At 35.1% G+C, this 17,380-nt stretch overlaps 1 protein-coding gene across 3 annotated transcripts in view; it reads left to right on the plus strand.

Annotated features, from left to right (window-relative positions):
- LOC149801487 (mediator of RNA polymerase II transcription subunit 27-A-like) overlaps nt 1-16,636 on the plus strand; it is a 33,720-nt gene extending 17,084 nt beyond the window's left edge. For 2 of the 3 annotated variants that reach the window (XM_089955650.1, XM_089955653.1), the window contains exons 5-8: nt 2,482-2,613; nt 5,063-5,104; nt 7,332-7,409; nt 14,228-16,636. In XM_089955650.1, the coding sequence (XP_089811776.1) occupies nt 2,482-2,613; nt 5,063-5,104; nt 7,332-7,409; nt 14,228-14,362 (387 nt within the window). In that variant the 3' untranslated portion in view covers nt 14,363-16,636. The remainder of the gene's footprint in view (nt 1-2,481; nt 2,614-5,062; nt 5,105-7,331; nt 7,410-14,227) is intronic. The other variant, XM_089955651.1, reaches the window with a different exon arrangement.
- The last annotated feature ends 744 nt before the right edge of the window (nt 16,637-17,380 follow it).

Here is a 17,380-nt window from a genome sequence, read left to right on the forward strand (position 1 = left end):
AGGTATCTTTGATCCACATTCCATGTTTTACTGTCTTTGGTCAAGGTCTTTTGCATTTACCTCATAAAAACAGGCTTTTGCATGCAGTGTACATTTCTCTTAGGTAGAATTACAAAACCTGGTGATGAGATGCATCTTCATGAGTACTAAAACTTTTTTGCAAAGAATAGGTCACAATGGCTCATATGTTATGCCTCACAGACTTTGGCTTAGGTTTGTGTCTGAAGTTCATTTTTTAGGCACAGTTCATGTTAGAATCATTAAACTTGATATAATATACATCTCCTTTAGTTCCAATCCCTTGCAACAAAAAGGTCACTGTGACCTGTATTTCACATTTTACTGGCACTGGTTATGTTTTTGTATTTAGGTCATGACCACATAGTTTTTTATGCCATGTACATAATGTTTTACCTGAAATCATGAAACTCAGTGAGAGAATGCATCTTGATGAAAACAACATTTTCATTGCAAAAGTAAGTCTCTATGGCCCATATTTTTCTCTTCACTGACTTTGTTGACTTTTGTGCTTTAAGTTAATTTCTTAGGTTCTCAGAATGCTAGAATCCATGAAATATGACGATAATATGCATCACTATCAGTGCCACATTCTTAAAACAACAGAATGTTACAGTGACCTATATTTCACTCTTCTGTTAGCTTTGGATTAAGTTTTTGCTATTTGTTCATGATAACGTAGGTTTCTGATATGCTGTATTTGCATACTGTCCTTCCAGGGATCATGAAACTTGGTGAGGGTCTTTTCATGTAATACACCCTTGTTACAAAAAAGGGTCTCAGTGTCATATATTTCATGCTTCAGTGACTTGAAATTTCGTTCATAAAGTTGGTTTCTTGGCTGCTTTCATGTTAGAGTTATGAATTGGATTATTATGTGTTAGCACGTCTATAACAACCAAAGAAAGTCATGGTGACCTATATTTTATACTTAACAAACATTTTGAGTGTTTGTGTTTAGCTCCTGACCAAACAGATTTGTGAACACTTTCTACTTTATAACCTACACAGAATGCTGTTTCAGTAAGGACAATACAGTGTGCAGTGTGATGATAGTTTGCTCTCAACATTTTTCCTTTGTATTGTATAATGTGAATGTGCAGGAATTAGAAGTGTCACTGCATACATTTCATGTAAGGCCTCAGTTGTAGTGGTTATTGATGTACACATTATGCTTATAATAGTGGTCACTGTACTGATGTATAAATTATGCTTGTAATAGTGGTCACTGTACTGATGCATACATTATGCATGTAATAGTGGTCACTGTACTGATGCATACATTATTCTTGTAATAGTGGTCACTGTACTGATGCAGACATTATGTTTATAATAGTGGTCACTGTACTGATGCACACACAATGCATGTAATCGTGGTCACTGTACTGATGCATACATTGTGCTTGTAATAGTGGTGACTGTATTGATGCATACACAATGCTTGTAATCATGGTCACTGTACTGATTGATATACAATGCTTGTAATAGTGGTCACTGTACTGATGCATACATTATACCTGTATTAGTGGTCACTGTACTGATGTATACACAATGCATGTAATAGTGGTCACTGTACTGATGTATACATTATGTTTGTAATTGTGGTCACTGTACTGATGCATACATTATGTTTGTAATAGTGGTCACTGTACTGATGCATACATTATGTTTGTAATAGTGGTCACTGTACTGATGCATACACAATCCTTGTAATAGTGGTCACTGTACTGATGCATACATTATGCTTGTAATAGAGGTCACACTTTCATGACTTCCACTCAGTAAAATCTGTCTTCTAAATATGGATAATGGTAATTGCTTTGGAAGCTTATGAACTATAATGACTTGTAGAAGAATTAAGAAACCCAAACAAATTACTCTTTGTTTTGTCAATTCATCATAGTATCTCTTCTTTGATATCTTAAATGAGGATTTCTTATTCTTTTATGCCCTGTTGTCTTGGCCAACATTTCATGGATCAAGATTGCTTTAGATGAATTTAATTGTATGATAATTATTGTTTGCTATGGCTGCTGGAGCCAGCTCAAAGCTTCTTAGAGGTGAACTATGTAATCAATGATTACATTCTGATTGCGGCTAATGTGGGTATGTGAGAAAGCTTGCCAGTAGCTTCTCATGGGTCGGTGGTTCTTTCCGGGGTTTTCCCGGGTTCTTCCTCCACCATTAATACTGGCCACCATGTATAGCCTATCATGTGCTGAAAAATGGCAATAAACCCTACAACAACAACAACAACAACAACATTCTGATTGTACCTGATGCCAAAGTCAGAAGTTTTAAGCAAAGTATAATCTTATTTAATCTGTATGAAAATATTTACATTATGTTAATGAACTTGGAATTCAAATTAATTGTAAGATAAACTATGGTTTAAAGATATTTACCAACGTATCAGAAAACAGCTCTAAGCAACTTCCTTTCATTTTTTTTATTGTACTTTAGGTGTCCCTGGGCAAGATCCTGAAAGCTGTGGTGGCCCTTAGGGGCCTTATCATTGAATGGGTCACAGTTAAGGGGTACCAGGAAGATTTGTACTCTGAGGATGGAAAGGTTTCTGCATTATCATTATACATGGTAACCTCTCTTTTTCAGCCACTTAAATAATGGAATAAATGTGACTGCTGTGTAGAAGTGGCTGCATAAAGGAGGTCAGCTACTGTAGAAAGAAAATATGTTGGTTGGGAAAATTAGACACAAGCTGTACATTATAGATGGCTATTGAAGGGAAGTGAATTTAATGGGAAGGTAGACTTAATAAAATTTGCTGTTTTGTTTTGTTTGTATATTTTTAAGAGTTAAAATGAAAGTATCGAGTCCTACTCTTAATATATTCTTGCACACATTTGAATGCCTAATGGTTTGAGTATGGAAATTGTAAAAGTCATACAGGTCATGTGATGAGTGTCATTGTTTAGAATTTTAATCTTCACACCTATACATGACCTATACATGACAATTATTCACTTTATTTGGATCCTCATACATTCATATTTCTTTGGAAGGTCATTATTTTCATGCCAAAGCTGTTCTTATAGCAAGATCATTGTTACAGTACGTGGACAAGTTTGGATGAAATCAACCTAAAGGTGTGATTCAGTACAGTTCAGATTGAATATTGCACACTGTGATGTCACATTGAAAGCTATGCCTGTTGATAAACAAATTCATACTACCCTATACTCTGATGATTGGACTTGTTGTGTTTATTTTCTTGACCCATTTTAATGCCTGACCACCATAATAAAAGTCCATTGTGATTGATAATTTTTGTCTGGAAGTTTCTTGGTAACATTTAAGGTACACAGAATTAAATAATCAGGACTGAATAGACTATCATTTCAGTGGCACCAACATCTTAATTATATTGGTACGTCAGCTATTTTCATCCTACATTTCCAACAGCACATTGTGGTGAGAATCCATCCCTTGCATTTTGAGTTTTTTGGGATACAGGAACTAACAGCTTTTTTAAATGAATCATAGGTGCAACTATGATGGTTTACCTGTACAGACCATGCATAGACAAATTAGCAATCCCAGTTGCTGATAAACAGTTAATTTCTGCACCCATAATTTTTCAAGATACAATGGGGCTAGCTGATACTATTCTTTAATTTTCATATTTCAATGTAACACCCCAGAAAGAACCAGGAAGAATGATCAATTTATATGTAATATCATGAATGAGATATGAGCAGCTTCATATGTAATGTTTAAGTTATCCATGTCCATACAGCTGTCTGTTACACCTTTGTCATTTGCATTTGGTCAGCTTTTAGTCACTGTGGTGGGGCATTGGTGGTTCCATGAACACATTTGTAGTCTTAAGCAGCACAGTACCTGGAAGATGGGGGCCTCCACCTGCAGCGAAGTGGTATAAGAAGTTTGTCTATACAGATCACTCATATATCACCTTTGTCCATGTGGGTTGAAGTCTCAGGAATAGCTAATATAGGTCTGTGAGAAAGTTCACCAGTAGCTTCTGTTGGGTCAGTGGTTCTCTCTGGGTTTTCCGGGGTTCTTCTTCCACAAGGTATACTTGTCACCATGTATAGCCTATCATGTGCTGAAAAATGGCATTAAACCCACCACAACATATGCCTGGAAGACAAGAGGACATTTTCCACTGAAGCTGTTTTTTTATTTTTATATCATTGATTGCCAGGTGATATAAGGTGGTGTTCTTTTTGTTGATACTGGCAAGTTTTCTCACATACCAACATGGCTTATCCTGAGCCTGGGGATGTAAGATGGTTTTCTTTTTGTTGATATCATTGATTGCCTGTTGATATAAGGTGTTCTTTTTGTTGATATCATTGATTGCCTGTTGATATAAGGTGTTCTTTTTGTTGATATCATTGATTGCCTGTTGATATAAGGTGTTCTTTTTGTGGATATCATTGATTGCCTGTTGATATAATGTGTTCTTTTTGTTGATATCATTGATTACCTGTTGATATAATGTGTTCTTTTTGTTGATATCATTGATTACCTGTTGATATAAGGTGTTCTTTTTGTTGATATCATTGATTGCCTGTTGATATAAGGTGTTCTTTTTGTGGATATCATTGATTGCCTGTTGATATAATGTGTTCTTCTTGTTATTATCATTTTTTGCCTGTTGATATAAGGTGTTGTGTTTTTTTTCTCAACCTGTTAATGGTGAGACAAAACTATCACTTTTCTGGCAGAAACAGTGGTAAAGGCCTCATCATGACAAATTTTAAAATTTTAATGGTAAATGTTTTGAAAGTTGTATTACTTCAGCATCAGTTGCTAAATTAAGTTAAAATTTGGAGCAATGTTACTTCATGCATATGTTTTTAATGGATTTACTGTGATTGTTGTCTTGCATACATTACTCAGTTTACAGGTTCAACACCACATTTTAAAGAACCAGTGTTATATCTCTTTATCATTCCATGCATGTTAGAAGTGAATCACACTGTTATAAATTTAAAAAAACAAAACAATTCTAAATACTGTTTCATTTTCATTCATTTTTGTTCAACTCCCTTTTCAGGTTGACTTATGGTCACAGTCAAGGTATCAGGTGTTTCAAAAGGTAATTTGATGATACTCAGTGACTCTATCTCAGATTCTGTGTGAATTTTTCTTTCCAGCATTTTTAATTGTAACCATCTTAAGCATCAACATCTTTTGTCATTACCTTGACTTGTGCCTTGACCTTTATCATTAGTCATTTTAAGTTTTTGGGTTATAACTTGGAACCTCTTTGAGATCCATGCCCTGTCATTATATACACACTTACTAGGCACAAGACAGTGACCTACTCCCAGGGACTCTGCCCATGAATTTTGACTTGGAAATTATTGAGATTGCCACTTTATAATCATATTACTAGACATTAAAAGAAGACTGTATACATGCTTCTTACATTGACCCTAAGTTCCATCCCTACTCCCTGGGTCAGAACTTGGGAACTTTCGTGTTTGTCCCTTGGTCATAACTTGGAAACTATTGAGATCCAATTATCATGACTCTTGCTTCTTCAAACATTGGAAGAAGAAACAAGTTAAGGTCTGTATTATTGTTTGACCATATTGGCTAGAACAAATTTTTTTTTTATGAATACCATTGGTCAGATGTCTCAGAACACTTGGAATGGCCAAGTTTGACCAGTGAACTGTCATTATTCCATGTTGTTATTTTCTGTCTCTATTGAAATAACTCAATTTCAAGGAGAGGGATGATAGACATGAGAGAGTTTTAATTGGTCAAAATGGGCCTTAACTTATTTTGAGAAATATACAACTAAACTTATTTTTGAAATGGCATGGCTAATAGTTCTTGATGTTGCATCTAAGAATTTGTTAATGAAATCAGCCAGAAAAAAAATATCCAGAGAGGTTCCTCTTTTACTGGGTTAATTTTTTAATAATAGTCTTTTCTCTTTTAACATAGACAACTTACTCTGTAAAGGTCATTGTGCTCATGTTACTAAAATTGCCACCATGTTGTCTAATGGGTTTTTCCTGCAGAATTGTGCAAGCTCTAACATCTGGTCTGACTTTTACCATTTAATAATCACACCTCGGTAAGATATATCAATGTCCTCTGTCCATCACACCTTAGTGAGCATGTTGATGCCCTCTGTCCATCATGCCTTGGTGGGCCATATCATTGCCCTCTGTTCATCATATCTTGGTGGGGCATATCATTGCACTTTCTCCATCATACTTTGGTGGGGCATGTCATTGCCCTCTGTTCATCATACCTTGGTGGGGCATGTCAGTGCCCTTTGTCCATCATACCTTGGTAGGCATGTCAGTGCCCTCTGTCTATCATACCTTGGTAGGCATGTCAGTGCCCTCTGTCCATCATACCTAGGTAGGCATGTTGGTGCCCACTGACCATCCTACTTTGTTGGTGCACATCAGTGCCCTCTGTTCATCATACCATGGTGGAGCATGTAAATACTCTGTCCATCATACCATGGTGGGGCATGTAAATACTCTGTCCATCATGCCATGGTGGGGCATGTAAGTACTCAGTCCATGATACCATGGTGGGGCATGTAAATACTCTGTCCATCATACCATGATGGGGCACGTAAATACACAGTCCGTCATACCATGGTGGGGCATGTAAGTACTCAGTCCATCATACCATGGTGGGGCATGTATATACTCTGTCCATCATACCATGATGGGGCATGTAAATACACTGTCCCTCATACCATGGTGGGGCATGTAAGTACTCAGTCCATGATACCATGGTGGGGCATGTAAATACACTGTCCATCATACCATGGTGGGGCATATAAGTACTCAGTCCATCATACCATGGTGGGGCATATAAATACTCTCTGTCCATCATACCATGGTGGGGCATGTAAGTATTCAGTCCATCATACCTTGCTCAGGATCTGCATTTAGATTAGTTTCACACATTTGTGGGGGCAGGCATGTTCCATAAACACATTTGTTGACTCAAATGTATTTTTCTTAATGAAAATTTCATAATTACAGTGTTTGTTTGTCATCTTGACTTTGAAAATAATTTGTTGTCTTAAGATAATGGAATGTTCATATCTTCAATATGAATAGAATAATTGCATCTGAAATGTTTTTGCAGACTTAACAGGTTAATTTAATGTTTAATCATGGGCCATATTGTCATGTCAGAAATTTCTGTATTCTTGAGACATTTTAAACAATTTTAATTTATACTCATTAACAATTTCATTGGTTAGCAAAGTCTTGAAAACCATATATTGAAATGTAAACATAATTATAAATTTGTCATTATTTCATTCATTACTTTTTCAGGTGAATGACAGTGCAACTGCGGCTACTCTTCACTTCTATTCTCCACACAATGCTGAACTTGCCCTCCAGTCATTTCTGGTGAGTTCAATAAAAAGAGGTGGCTCAGTGTTTGGGATCTGGAGCAAAGTCACAGTATCTAAATTAACCACGGTATCAAAAAGATCTCAAATGCTGCAACCAGTGGGTCTGATATGATCCATATGAAAAAAGGGTCTCTTTCTGTTCCGAAAATATGTTTTGTCCAGAACTGCTTTTGATTGGAGAACGTGATCATTGAAAAATACTGGCTTTTTCTTCTCAGTTTTGACACCGTTTTTAATGAATTATAGACAGGATGGCTATCAAGCCTCTATCAGATTTTTTGCCATGAAATATGAATACAAAATTGTTCTTATATTCACATAAAATATGCATGGTGGTCACTGATAATATATATCAGATTTGATTTTTGTTTGGTGACATTGTTTCAGTGATGTAAATTTTACATTAAGTGTGATTTTTTACCTCTGTCATCTGTTTTTGTATTCACCTAAATGTTTCACTTATGTGTTGCTGGGCACTAATAGGATATTATCTTTTCTGGAGTCATCCCATTAAGGACAGTTTAGGTATTTCTAAACCATTTTCTTAAAAAAAATGCAATTAAAAGTTTTTGTAAAGTAATAGTAGCCCGATTCTGTTATAGTATAATTGAAGAATAAAAAATTGGTTCAGAATGTCACCGACTAATTTAAAAGCTGTTTTGTGTACATATCAGGTGGGTGAAAGCTTGCATTATTTTATTAACATGTCATTGGAAAGCTTATATTGATGGTGGATTCTAAATTTAATAATTTTATACTAGTTTAATGTTCAAGGATTACAATTATAGCTTTAAAGCAGGGGTCTCAAACACGCAGCCCGTGGGCCGCATGCAGCCTGCAAGGGCATATTGTGCGGCCTGCAATGCATTTTGGGATTTTCAAAAAATTGGCTATTCATTTATTTCTTTTTCTCTCGCTGCCTTTTGAACTTTAACGTTAGCGCCATTTTAACCATAAGAAACTCTGACTTACTTATTTATTTGTAGTCTTTCTATTAATTGTCGCCCTTAATGTGGACTTCCGGTTCCGGTTTTTTTAGTAAAGTGATCGAGTTGATGTTGAATTATAAAGTTGATTTTGCTGCAAACAGCAAAACATAAAAGCCCGTATAAATGTCTTCTGTTTCGAAAAAAAGAAAACTCGCAGATGAAAAGAGAGTTTTTCAAGTCAAATGGGAGGATTTATATTTTGTCACTGAGGTCAGCGATAAAATTCAATGTCTCGTTTGTCAACAAATGGTAGCTGTTCCGAAGGAGTATAACATGCGTCAGCACTACGAACAATGTACCGTGAGAAATATGACGCTTGCGCGGGCAATATTAGAGAGGATAAAATTATGCAACTTAAATCAGCATTATGCAAACAAAGAAGTTTCTTTACCAATGTTAGTGCAATGAAGATTCAGTAAGAGCAAGTTTCGCTCTAAGACTGTAGAGTAGGGATCTCAAACACGCGGCCCGCCAAGCCGTATCCTGTGGCCCGCAAAACGATTGGCGTCACAAGGTGTCATGAGAGATAACAAAGGTGGTGTGGTCCTTGGGCCATTGAAAATCCCCTCATGCGGCCCTCAGGGTGGTTTGAGTTTGAGACCCCTGCTTTAAAGCATACTGCATGTATAGCAATTATATAAGCATATTACAGTTTTGTTATTGCACAGACTACAAAAATACATTTTCATATATACATTGTCAGAATGATGAGTGGACAGGGACTGGTTTATTAATTTATTTTAAATGGGTCTCCAGAATGATGAGTGGACAGGGACTGGTTTAATATTTTATTTCAGATGTGTCTCTGGAATGATGGGAAGGACTAAAAAATACAATGGTAAAATAAATTGATACAATTGAATTTGTTCAAGTCTGCCCACCTCCCACCACCTCATGATTTTATCATCAACATCATTGCTATGACTTAATGAATTAAATTAAAATTAATTAAAATGAATTAAATTATTTGATTAGAAACCAAATGCTTAGTATTGAGTCCATAATCTCCTGTATATTAATTGGCCAGTATTATTATGAAATTGCACAAGATTTGTGCTATATTTGTACAGTTATTTCTCCTAATTGTCTTGACTTCATTTTTAAAGGATGATCCATTATGAATATCAATGAAAGTAGACCAAAGCAATTTCTCTATGTAGCATGTATTTTATATTGCCAAACCCTTGTACTTAAATAAAACATGGTCAAATGTCATTTAAATTCAGATTGACAAGGTATTATTTGTTTTTCAATCATATGAACATGGAACTCAGCCTTGATAAGTACAACACTTTTAGTAAATTTAGACAAAATTATTAATCATTGAAATCATCCAACTTTCAGACGTGAACCATTTAAAAAGAATGCTTTTTGTGTGCATCAGTATGGTCATTCATAGCAAAAATTGATATACATATGTGTGCATACATTTACAAATGGTCCACACATACATGCACACGCATATATGATATCTCCAGAGACATTAGGACTTTTTCTAATATAGGACTGCTTACTCAGGGACAAAAAAAAATTCAGTAGCAGAGTTGAAGTCAAGAATTGGTCTGTTCGTTTGTGATTTAATTGAATAAATGGAGCAAGTATGGCTAACCAAGTTACCCAGTTCTAACAATCTTTTAGTTTGTGTTCATACAAACACATGCATGCAGATGTTCATTTTAAATATAAAAGTTCAAACACAAAACAAAAAGCATGTCATTGACGTTGATAATCCAGGAGGTGAACCCTGGCAAAAAGGCAAAAGGGATGTCTCTACAAATTTTATTTGGTACAGCTATTCATATATCTTATTTCTGTCTCACTTGCATACACACATGAATGGTCATAGGTAAAAAATCTAATCTCTGTCTGACTTGCATATGTACATGAATGATCATGAGTGAAAAAATCTAATATGTCTCACTCTTGTACACATGAATGGGCATAAGTAAAAACAAGAATCTAATCTCAGTCTCATTTGCATACTCATGAATGATCATGAGTAAAAGATTCTAATAGCTGTCTCACTCGCATACACATGAATGTTAAATAAACTAGTAATCAGCTTCAGGAAACAGTGGTATGATAAATAAGAAATGATCTAGATAATGACAAATAGATAGCATTTTTCATATAAGCAACCAGCTGAAATCTCAGTAGTATAACAACAGAATTCTTTCAGAGTTATTTTTAATTTCCTAATTTGTGGGCAAATTACTATGACTAGATGGTATGTAGCTTGGTATAGTTCTTTAAAATAACAGTAAATATATCCCAAAAAATCAATTCTGTCACTGCATTAAATGTAGACTTAAATTCTTAAGTATTTAGTATATCACTTTCTGCAATACATATTTCTTTGAGAACTACAACAATATACCAAAAGGAGTTGTCAAAAGTTGCAGGCTGTATAGACCAGTTATATAAAGCATTGTTGAGTTCAAATAAGCGATGTCCAAGGGGTTTTATCATATTACTGTATGTGAATAGGAATGTACTGAATTATTTTGTTTCTTTATAACTTAAATGAATTTATATTACAGTGTTAATGTGTTAAACAGTCTCAATGACATGAACACATGGGAGAACCAGAATTAGTCTGTAGGACCCAGCCTAATTTCTCTAACTTTTTTTTCTGTTTCTGGAGCCATATCGTTGAGCTTTTCTGGATAGGTATACTCTTTAGTCAGGTTAGGTGTTTTAAGATGTCATCTTATGTTGATACATCTTAAAAAGAGACCAGGGGCCCTGAGTGACCGAGTGGTCTAAAGCGCTCTCCGTTACGGATCACTGCCATCTCACCTCTGTCTGCGTGGGTTCAAGTCTCGGATTCGGCTAATGCGGGTATGTGAGAAAGCTTGCCAGTAGCTTCTCGTGGGTCGGTGGTTCTTTCCGGGGTTTTCCCGGGTTCTTCCTCCACCATTAATACTGGCTGCCATGTATAGCCTATTGTATGCTGAAAAATGGCATTAAATCCTACAACAACAACAACAACAACAACAAAAAGAGACCATAAATTTTGATAATAAATTTTTATTGTATACAAGTCATGTTGTTGTTGTTATAGGTTTAAGGCCATTGTTTAGCACATGATAGGGCTATACATGGATGCCATTATATTTGGTGGAGGATGAACCTGGAAAGAACCACCAATCTACGGGAAGATACCGCCAAGCTTTTCCACATACCCATGTTGGTTGAGGCCAAGACTCGAATCCATGTGGGCAGAGGTGTGATGTCAGTGATCTGTAAAGGCAAGCACCTTAGACCATTAAGCAACCCTTGACCCCAGCTAGTTTTGAATACATCTAGAAGTGTATTTTTTCTTCTCCTATTACTGTAGTGATATGTATATTTAATTTGTATTGTGTACCTGACTTTGTCATGACTGTGATTGAAGAGTATGGATAGAGTTTCTGCTGACTTGACTTCTATCTTGCTTACAAAGTGCTTATTGACTTTTTTGACTAAAACACTACTTTGAGATTATTGATAACTCATTCAATGACATTCTGGATTGTATGATTGTGGTACATTAGGACATTCAAGACTATTGTAATTCATTAAGAACTTCTATACTTTTTGACTTTTAATAGGATGTCTAAGATTATTTAGGATTTAATTCACAATACTGTAAGTGTACCTTAAATTTTCACTTTGTAGCTCAGAGAAATAAATTATTTGTTGATTTTACTAAACCTTTTGGTTTGGCTTCTTTCTGTTACATAATTTAAGACTCAGAGTCATAATAGCAATTAGGGGCTATTCTGGGACCTGAATTTCTGGAAAATATTTAAAAGATACTAAAAATTGCCTTGACACAATTGGAATTGACTTTGTTTTGGAATTTTCATTTTCCATGGTAGAGACTTTAATTTCACACATTTGTGAAATCTTTGCTGAAACCATCAAGCATTCACAAAGTCTCCTAATGTTCAGTTGTTTTTGTAGGGTTTAACGCCATTTTCCAGCACACGATAGGCTATACATAGTTTTGCCCATCACCTCTGCCGGGGTATAGGCCGCCCACAAAAGATCGCCAGAGGCTTCTGTCCTGTGCCATCCAGGCTATACATGGTGGCCAGTATTAATGTGGAGGAAGAACCCAGGAAACCCCCGGAAAGAACAACCGACCCACGAGAAACTACTGGCAAGCTTTCTCACATACCTGCATTGGCTGAATCTGAGACTCGAATCCACAAAGACAGAGGTGAGATGGCAGTGATCCATAATGGAGAGCGCTTTAGACAACTCGGCCACTCGGGGGCCCCCCTAATGTTCAGAGCTTTGTTTCAGATCCTACCTACAATGAGTAGAGTCTTTGAAAAAGTACGAGCTGCCTGAGAATGCCAGACATTATTATCTTTCTGAAACATAAGCATCTTTAACAAAACAGGAGATAAAGATTATTTTGATTCAGTATTTTGGTGGAAAAGGAAATTATGGATGAGAGTACTTTGGGTTTGATTAGTAAGTCTGTCTTGGGTTTTGATAGGAAATTAAAGGAATTACAGTTCCAGATGAAATGGAATTAACAAAAACTGGCAAGCAAAGCACACTCCTTGTTTACACACAAGTTCATGTTTTGATGTTACCAGAAATATTAGGATAATACCCCATTTTGAAGAAAAAATGTTGATAAATACTTTTGCTTACTTTGATTAAAAAATTTTTTTTTTGGTTTTTGTGATTATAAAGTGTACTTATTGGCAAAGCTCACAATGCCTACACTTTACTTTTGGTGCAATGGAGCACTGATTAAAGTGTGGTTAAGGAAAATATCTAGAATGGTTATGAGTTGGTACCTGAGGCATATAGAAAGAAGTTTAGGAATTGTAGAAAAGAAACTGGATAAACCCATGTCAGATTTGTTTGGGAGAAAGAGCAACTATTTGATTGGTGGTGCTCAGCCAACAAGGTTGATAAAGAGTATTCTAACCTCATGCATCATGGAGTGATGCAGTGAATAACAAACTACATATAATCAAACCAATCCTAGGTGACTCAGCTCCTTCTTACAGAACCATACGTAGGGACAAGGTGGTCATTGCTAGAATTAGAATTGGTTATGCTTATATAACCCACTCCTACATAGCACTGAGTGCGCTTCTTGCAATGAACTATTCACTGTGAAGCACTTCATGATAGATTGTTTTGATATCTAGCCTACCGGTACATGTGATTGTTGCTAGTGTTCAGCACATGACGGAACTTTTTGATAGAGTTAATGTGTCTTGCATCTTAAATTTCTTGAAAGAAATTTACACCTGTTCTAAAATATAACTTTTATGCTTTAACTTTGAGTATTTTTATGTAACATATGTACAGTCATTCATCATAAGTACCTTTTTTATAGCTAATTATTCATTGACACACACCATTTCAATTCCCCATTGATTGGGAAGCTTCACCATCTCATCATTTTGCTTTTAATTGTTTGATCTTATTAATACTCGTCAAGAATCATTTGGTTTTGGTCATTTTGAACTAGTTTCTGGGCATACTGTCTGCTGACCATTGAAGTTATTAAAGAGCAAATTTCAGATGAAGATTCTAAGATTCTTGACCATGTCTCAGATTTCAGATATAAGTTGTCAAAGGTTTGTGAAGAATGCAGTAAAAATTGAAATTAAAATATGACAGAAATACCAAGAAAAGATGTTTTCTGCTTGGTGATGGAGGTCTGGTTCTCTTGTCCATGCCTCAGGCATAAGTTAGTAATCGTAATAATTTTATCTAGTAAATTCCTATTCAACAATAAGTCAACATTTTATTATTGACTAATATCCTCTATTACTTGGGTGTATTATTTTTTCTTTTGTTTCAGCATTGGTTCCAGAGTTATAAGACATTGTTCTCTGCACCGTGCTTGAAATGTGGCAAGCATTATCTCCAGGGCTCACCTCCAACATGGCGAGATTTGAGAAATACAGATCCATATCATGATGTCTGCAAGCCATAATCTCACATAGGTCCATATCATGATGTCTGCAAGCCATAATCTCACACAGGTCCATATCATGATGTCAGCAAGGCATAATCTCACACAGGCCCATATCATGTCAGCAAGGCATAATCTCACATGGGTCTATATCACGTCAGCAAGGCATAATCTCACATAGGTCCATATGATGATGCAAGGCATAATCTCTTGTAGATCAGATTTCATGGTGTCTGCAAGCCATAATCTCATATAGAACAGATTTCACGGTGTTACATTTTATCTGCCTTTGTCAGATGGTTTCACAAGGAGACGAATGTAACCACAGAAATGCAAGGACTAATGAGACAAAACATACCTTGTAAATGATATTTAATAAGTTGTTAGAATAAACTGACAGATGAGTTTTATAATAGAAAGACTTGCTATTGGACATTTGATATGTGATAATAGAAAGGAACTGTATTCCTGGAGAGCAGCATTAGTGTTGTGTTCCTATATGAATAAGATTTGTTCTGTGTTTGTGTGTGTATGTGTGTGTAAGAGAGCTGTTGAGAGGAACAATAATGGAATTGTGTCTGCAAATAGAGAAAGTGAAGGTACCATATTTACCATATATTTTAGGACACTATTTGTTGGGACACCATAAATTAATTTTTAAAGTAAATATGGTATCATAAGTTTTCATCACAAAGTATTGAGATACTAGTACTGTGGTCTAAACCAGGTACATTTATAAATAATATTAAACATTACATGTATAATTTACTTTTAAACAGTTAAAAGGAGAAAAAGGGGATTGCTCAGTTGAAACAATTCTCTGAAATGGACATAAAACTGTTTCAAAGATCTCTTGTCTTAAAGTTTTTAATCAGTATTTCATGAATCCATTGGATTCAAATATTACTTACTTATATTCTCTAGGACATGTTGGCTGAGTCAGTAAGAACTATTGAGAAACTCTTATATCAGTTAAATTTCATGTCTTAAAACTTAGTTAGTTGCTTTTCTAGTAATGTTTAATTGACAGAGTTTTCAACAATATCTCATTGTGTTTCTCTTTTCAACTGGAAAGAAAACCAGGTATGAAATTTTTAGTCATTTTGCTGTTGTTCTTATTCCATATATCCCACATCAAATACAGAACACAGCATTTGATGTTGATATTATGCACCCCACTGCTTACATATTTCAGCTGTTACTTTAAAGCCAAACAGTAACCAATATGAAAGAAAAGTTGCATCAACAGATTGTGTCACATAGGCATGCAGCAATCCCAACACCTTGTCCAAATATTGAACGTGTTACTATATTATTGACACTAGCATTGCTGGAAAGGATGATATGAGATCATTATGGAAGTAGAAATAGAGAAAGAAAATGGATGAATTTATAATAAATATGAAATATTAAATACTATAAAGTAAAGGAATATGTTCAACAAAGTTAGCAGTGGAAGAATATCATTATTCATCATTATTGTAAATATAATAAACTTTCCTGTATTAACACATTTTTAGAAATAGTGTTTCTTTTGAGTAGACAGTAACTGAAATATTGTATAAAGATGAAATTTAAAACTGATAGTGAAAAATACCTCATTGTTTCAAAATAAGAATATATTCACAGAAAGCTGGTGGGATATAATCAGAGACAAAATAATCTACTCACTGGATGCTAGCAGAGTGCTATCAGAGACAAAAAAAATTATTTATTGAATGCTGGCATGGAACAATTCAAGAGGATCTACTTTATGAAAACTGGCAAGGTTCTGAGACAAAAAAAATCTACTCACATGAAGTTGGCAGGGTACTATCTGGGACAAGAGCTACTCAATGAAAGCCTGTGGGGTTTTATCAGAGACAAAAAATTCAACTCAATGAAAGCTGAAAGGGTACAGTCCAAGAGAATTTACTAACCGAAAGCTGAAAGGATACTATCTGGAATAAAATAAGAATCTACTCACTGAAGGACTTAGTTACTAATGATATGGAAGAATGGGAACCAGTCTAGAAATGGGTGAAGATATAAAGAATGTATATAACTTTGGCTGGCCAGCAAACAAATCATATTAGAGCTTACCCTCTGTTTAACGAGAAAAAAATGATATTTTTTTTAATGAAATTTCAGATCCTTTACAGACTTGACTTTGAAGAACTCTTTGGTACGGAATTGAAAACCCATGTTTTATAAACATGTAGATCAAAAACATATTGCAGCTTATATGGTTTCTTTCTATGAAATAGTTTGCATCAAGGATGGTTCTGTACTGAGAAATAAACATTTTATCATGAGCATTCAGAATTTGATTATTGTTAAAATTTTAATATTGTTCAGTTTTCATAGGTTTAATATGGGAGCTGAATTAGTACTTCAGGGTCTATGAAAACTGGCAGGGCATTATCTTAGGTTAGAGTTGACCACAATAAAAATTATTACTTAGTTTAAATAATAATTCTGATAATTTAAAGTTCTACTACAATTAGATAAATATATGTGTGACTACTGTTCATGGGCAGTCCATGATATTACAATGAAACGGTTTATTCTCCTACATCATTTTCTTATGTTTGCTATATTTTTCATTTTTCATATTTTTCCAGTACATTTTCCATAGATTCATCCTTTATGGTGGAGAGAAATTGATGGTTCATGGTCAAAGGGGTCAACATATTTATATCTTTGCGTTTATTGCTTATAATGTCTTGCTCATTGCTTTCCTGACCAGTTTTCACCCCTACTAATTGTTTGTCAGTTCCATTTTGGTATAGCACATTTCTTTTCTCTGAATATTTTGTATAATTTCCCTCCAAACCAGCAGCTTCACACATAGTTTTATTACTGTTGACAACTTGTTTGCACCAACAACTTCATCTTAGAAAATCATTGTTGGGTCTGGGAGTTGGTAGAATGGTTCAGAATTTCCAAGAAAATCAAGGCATCACTTGCATATATCCAACAGTGACCTTTCCTTACAAGTTTCTGATTAATGCCTTATACGTTTAGCTTCTGTTTTGTATTGCACATTAATCTATGGGG

The sequence above is a fragment of the Sinohyriopsis cumingii genome, chromosome 4, assembly GCF_028554795.1.
Source record: "Sinohyriopsis cumingii isolate HCF-2022 chromosome 4, ASM2855479v2, whole genome shotgun sequence".
In the NCBI taxonomy this organism is placed as follows: domain Eukaryota; kingdom Metazoa; phylum Mollusca; class Bivalvia; order Unionida; family Unionidae; genus Sinohyriopsis; species Sinohyriopsis cumingii.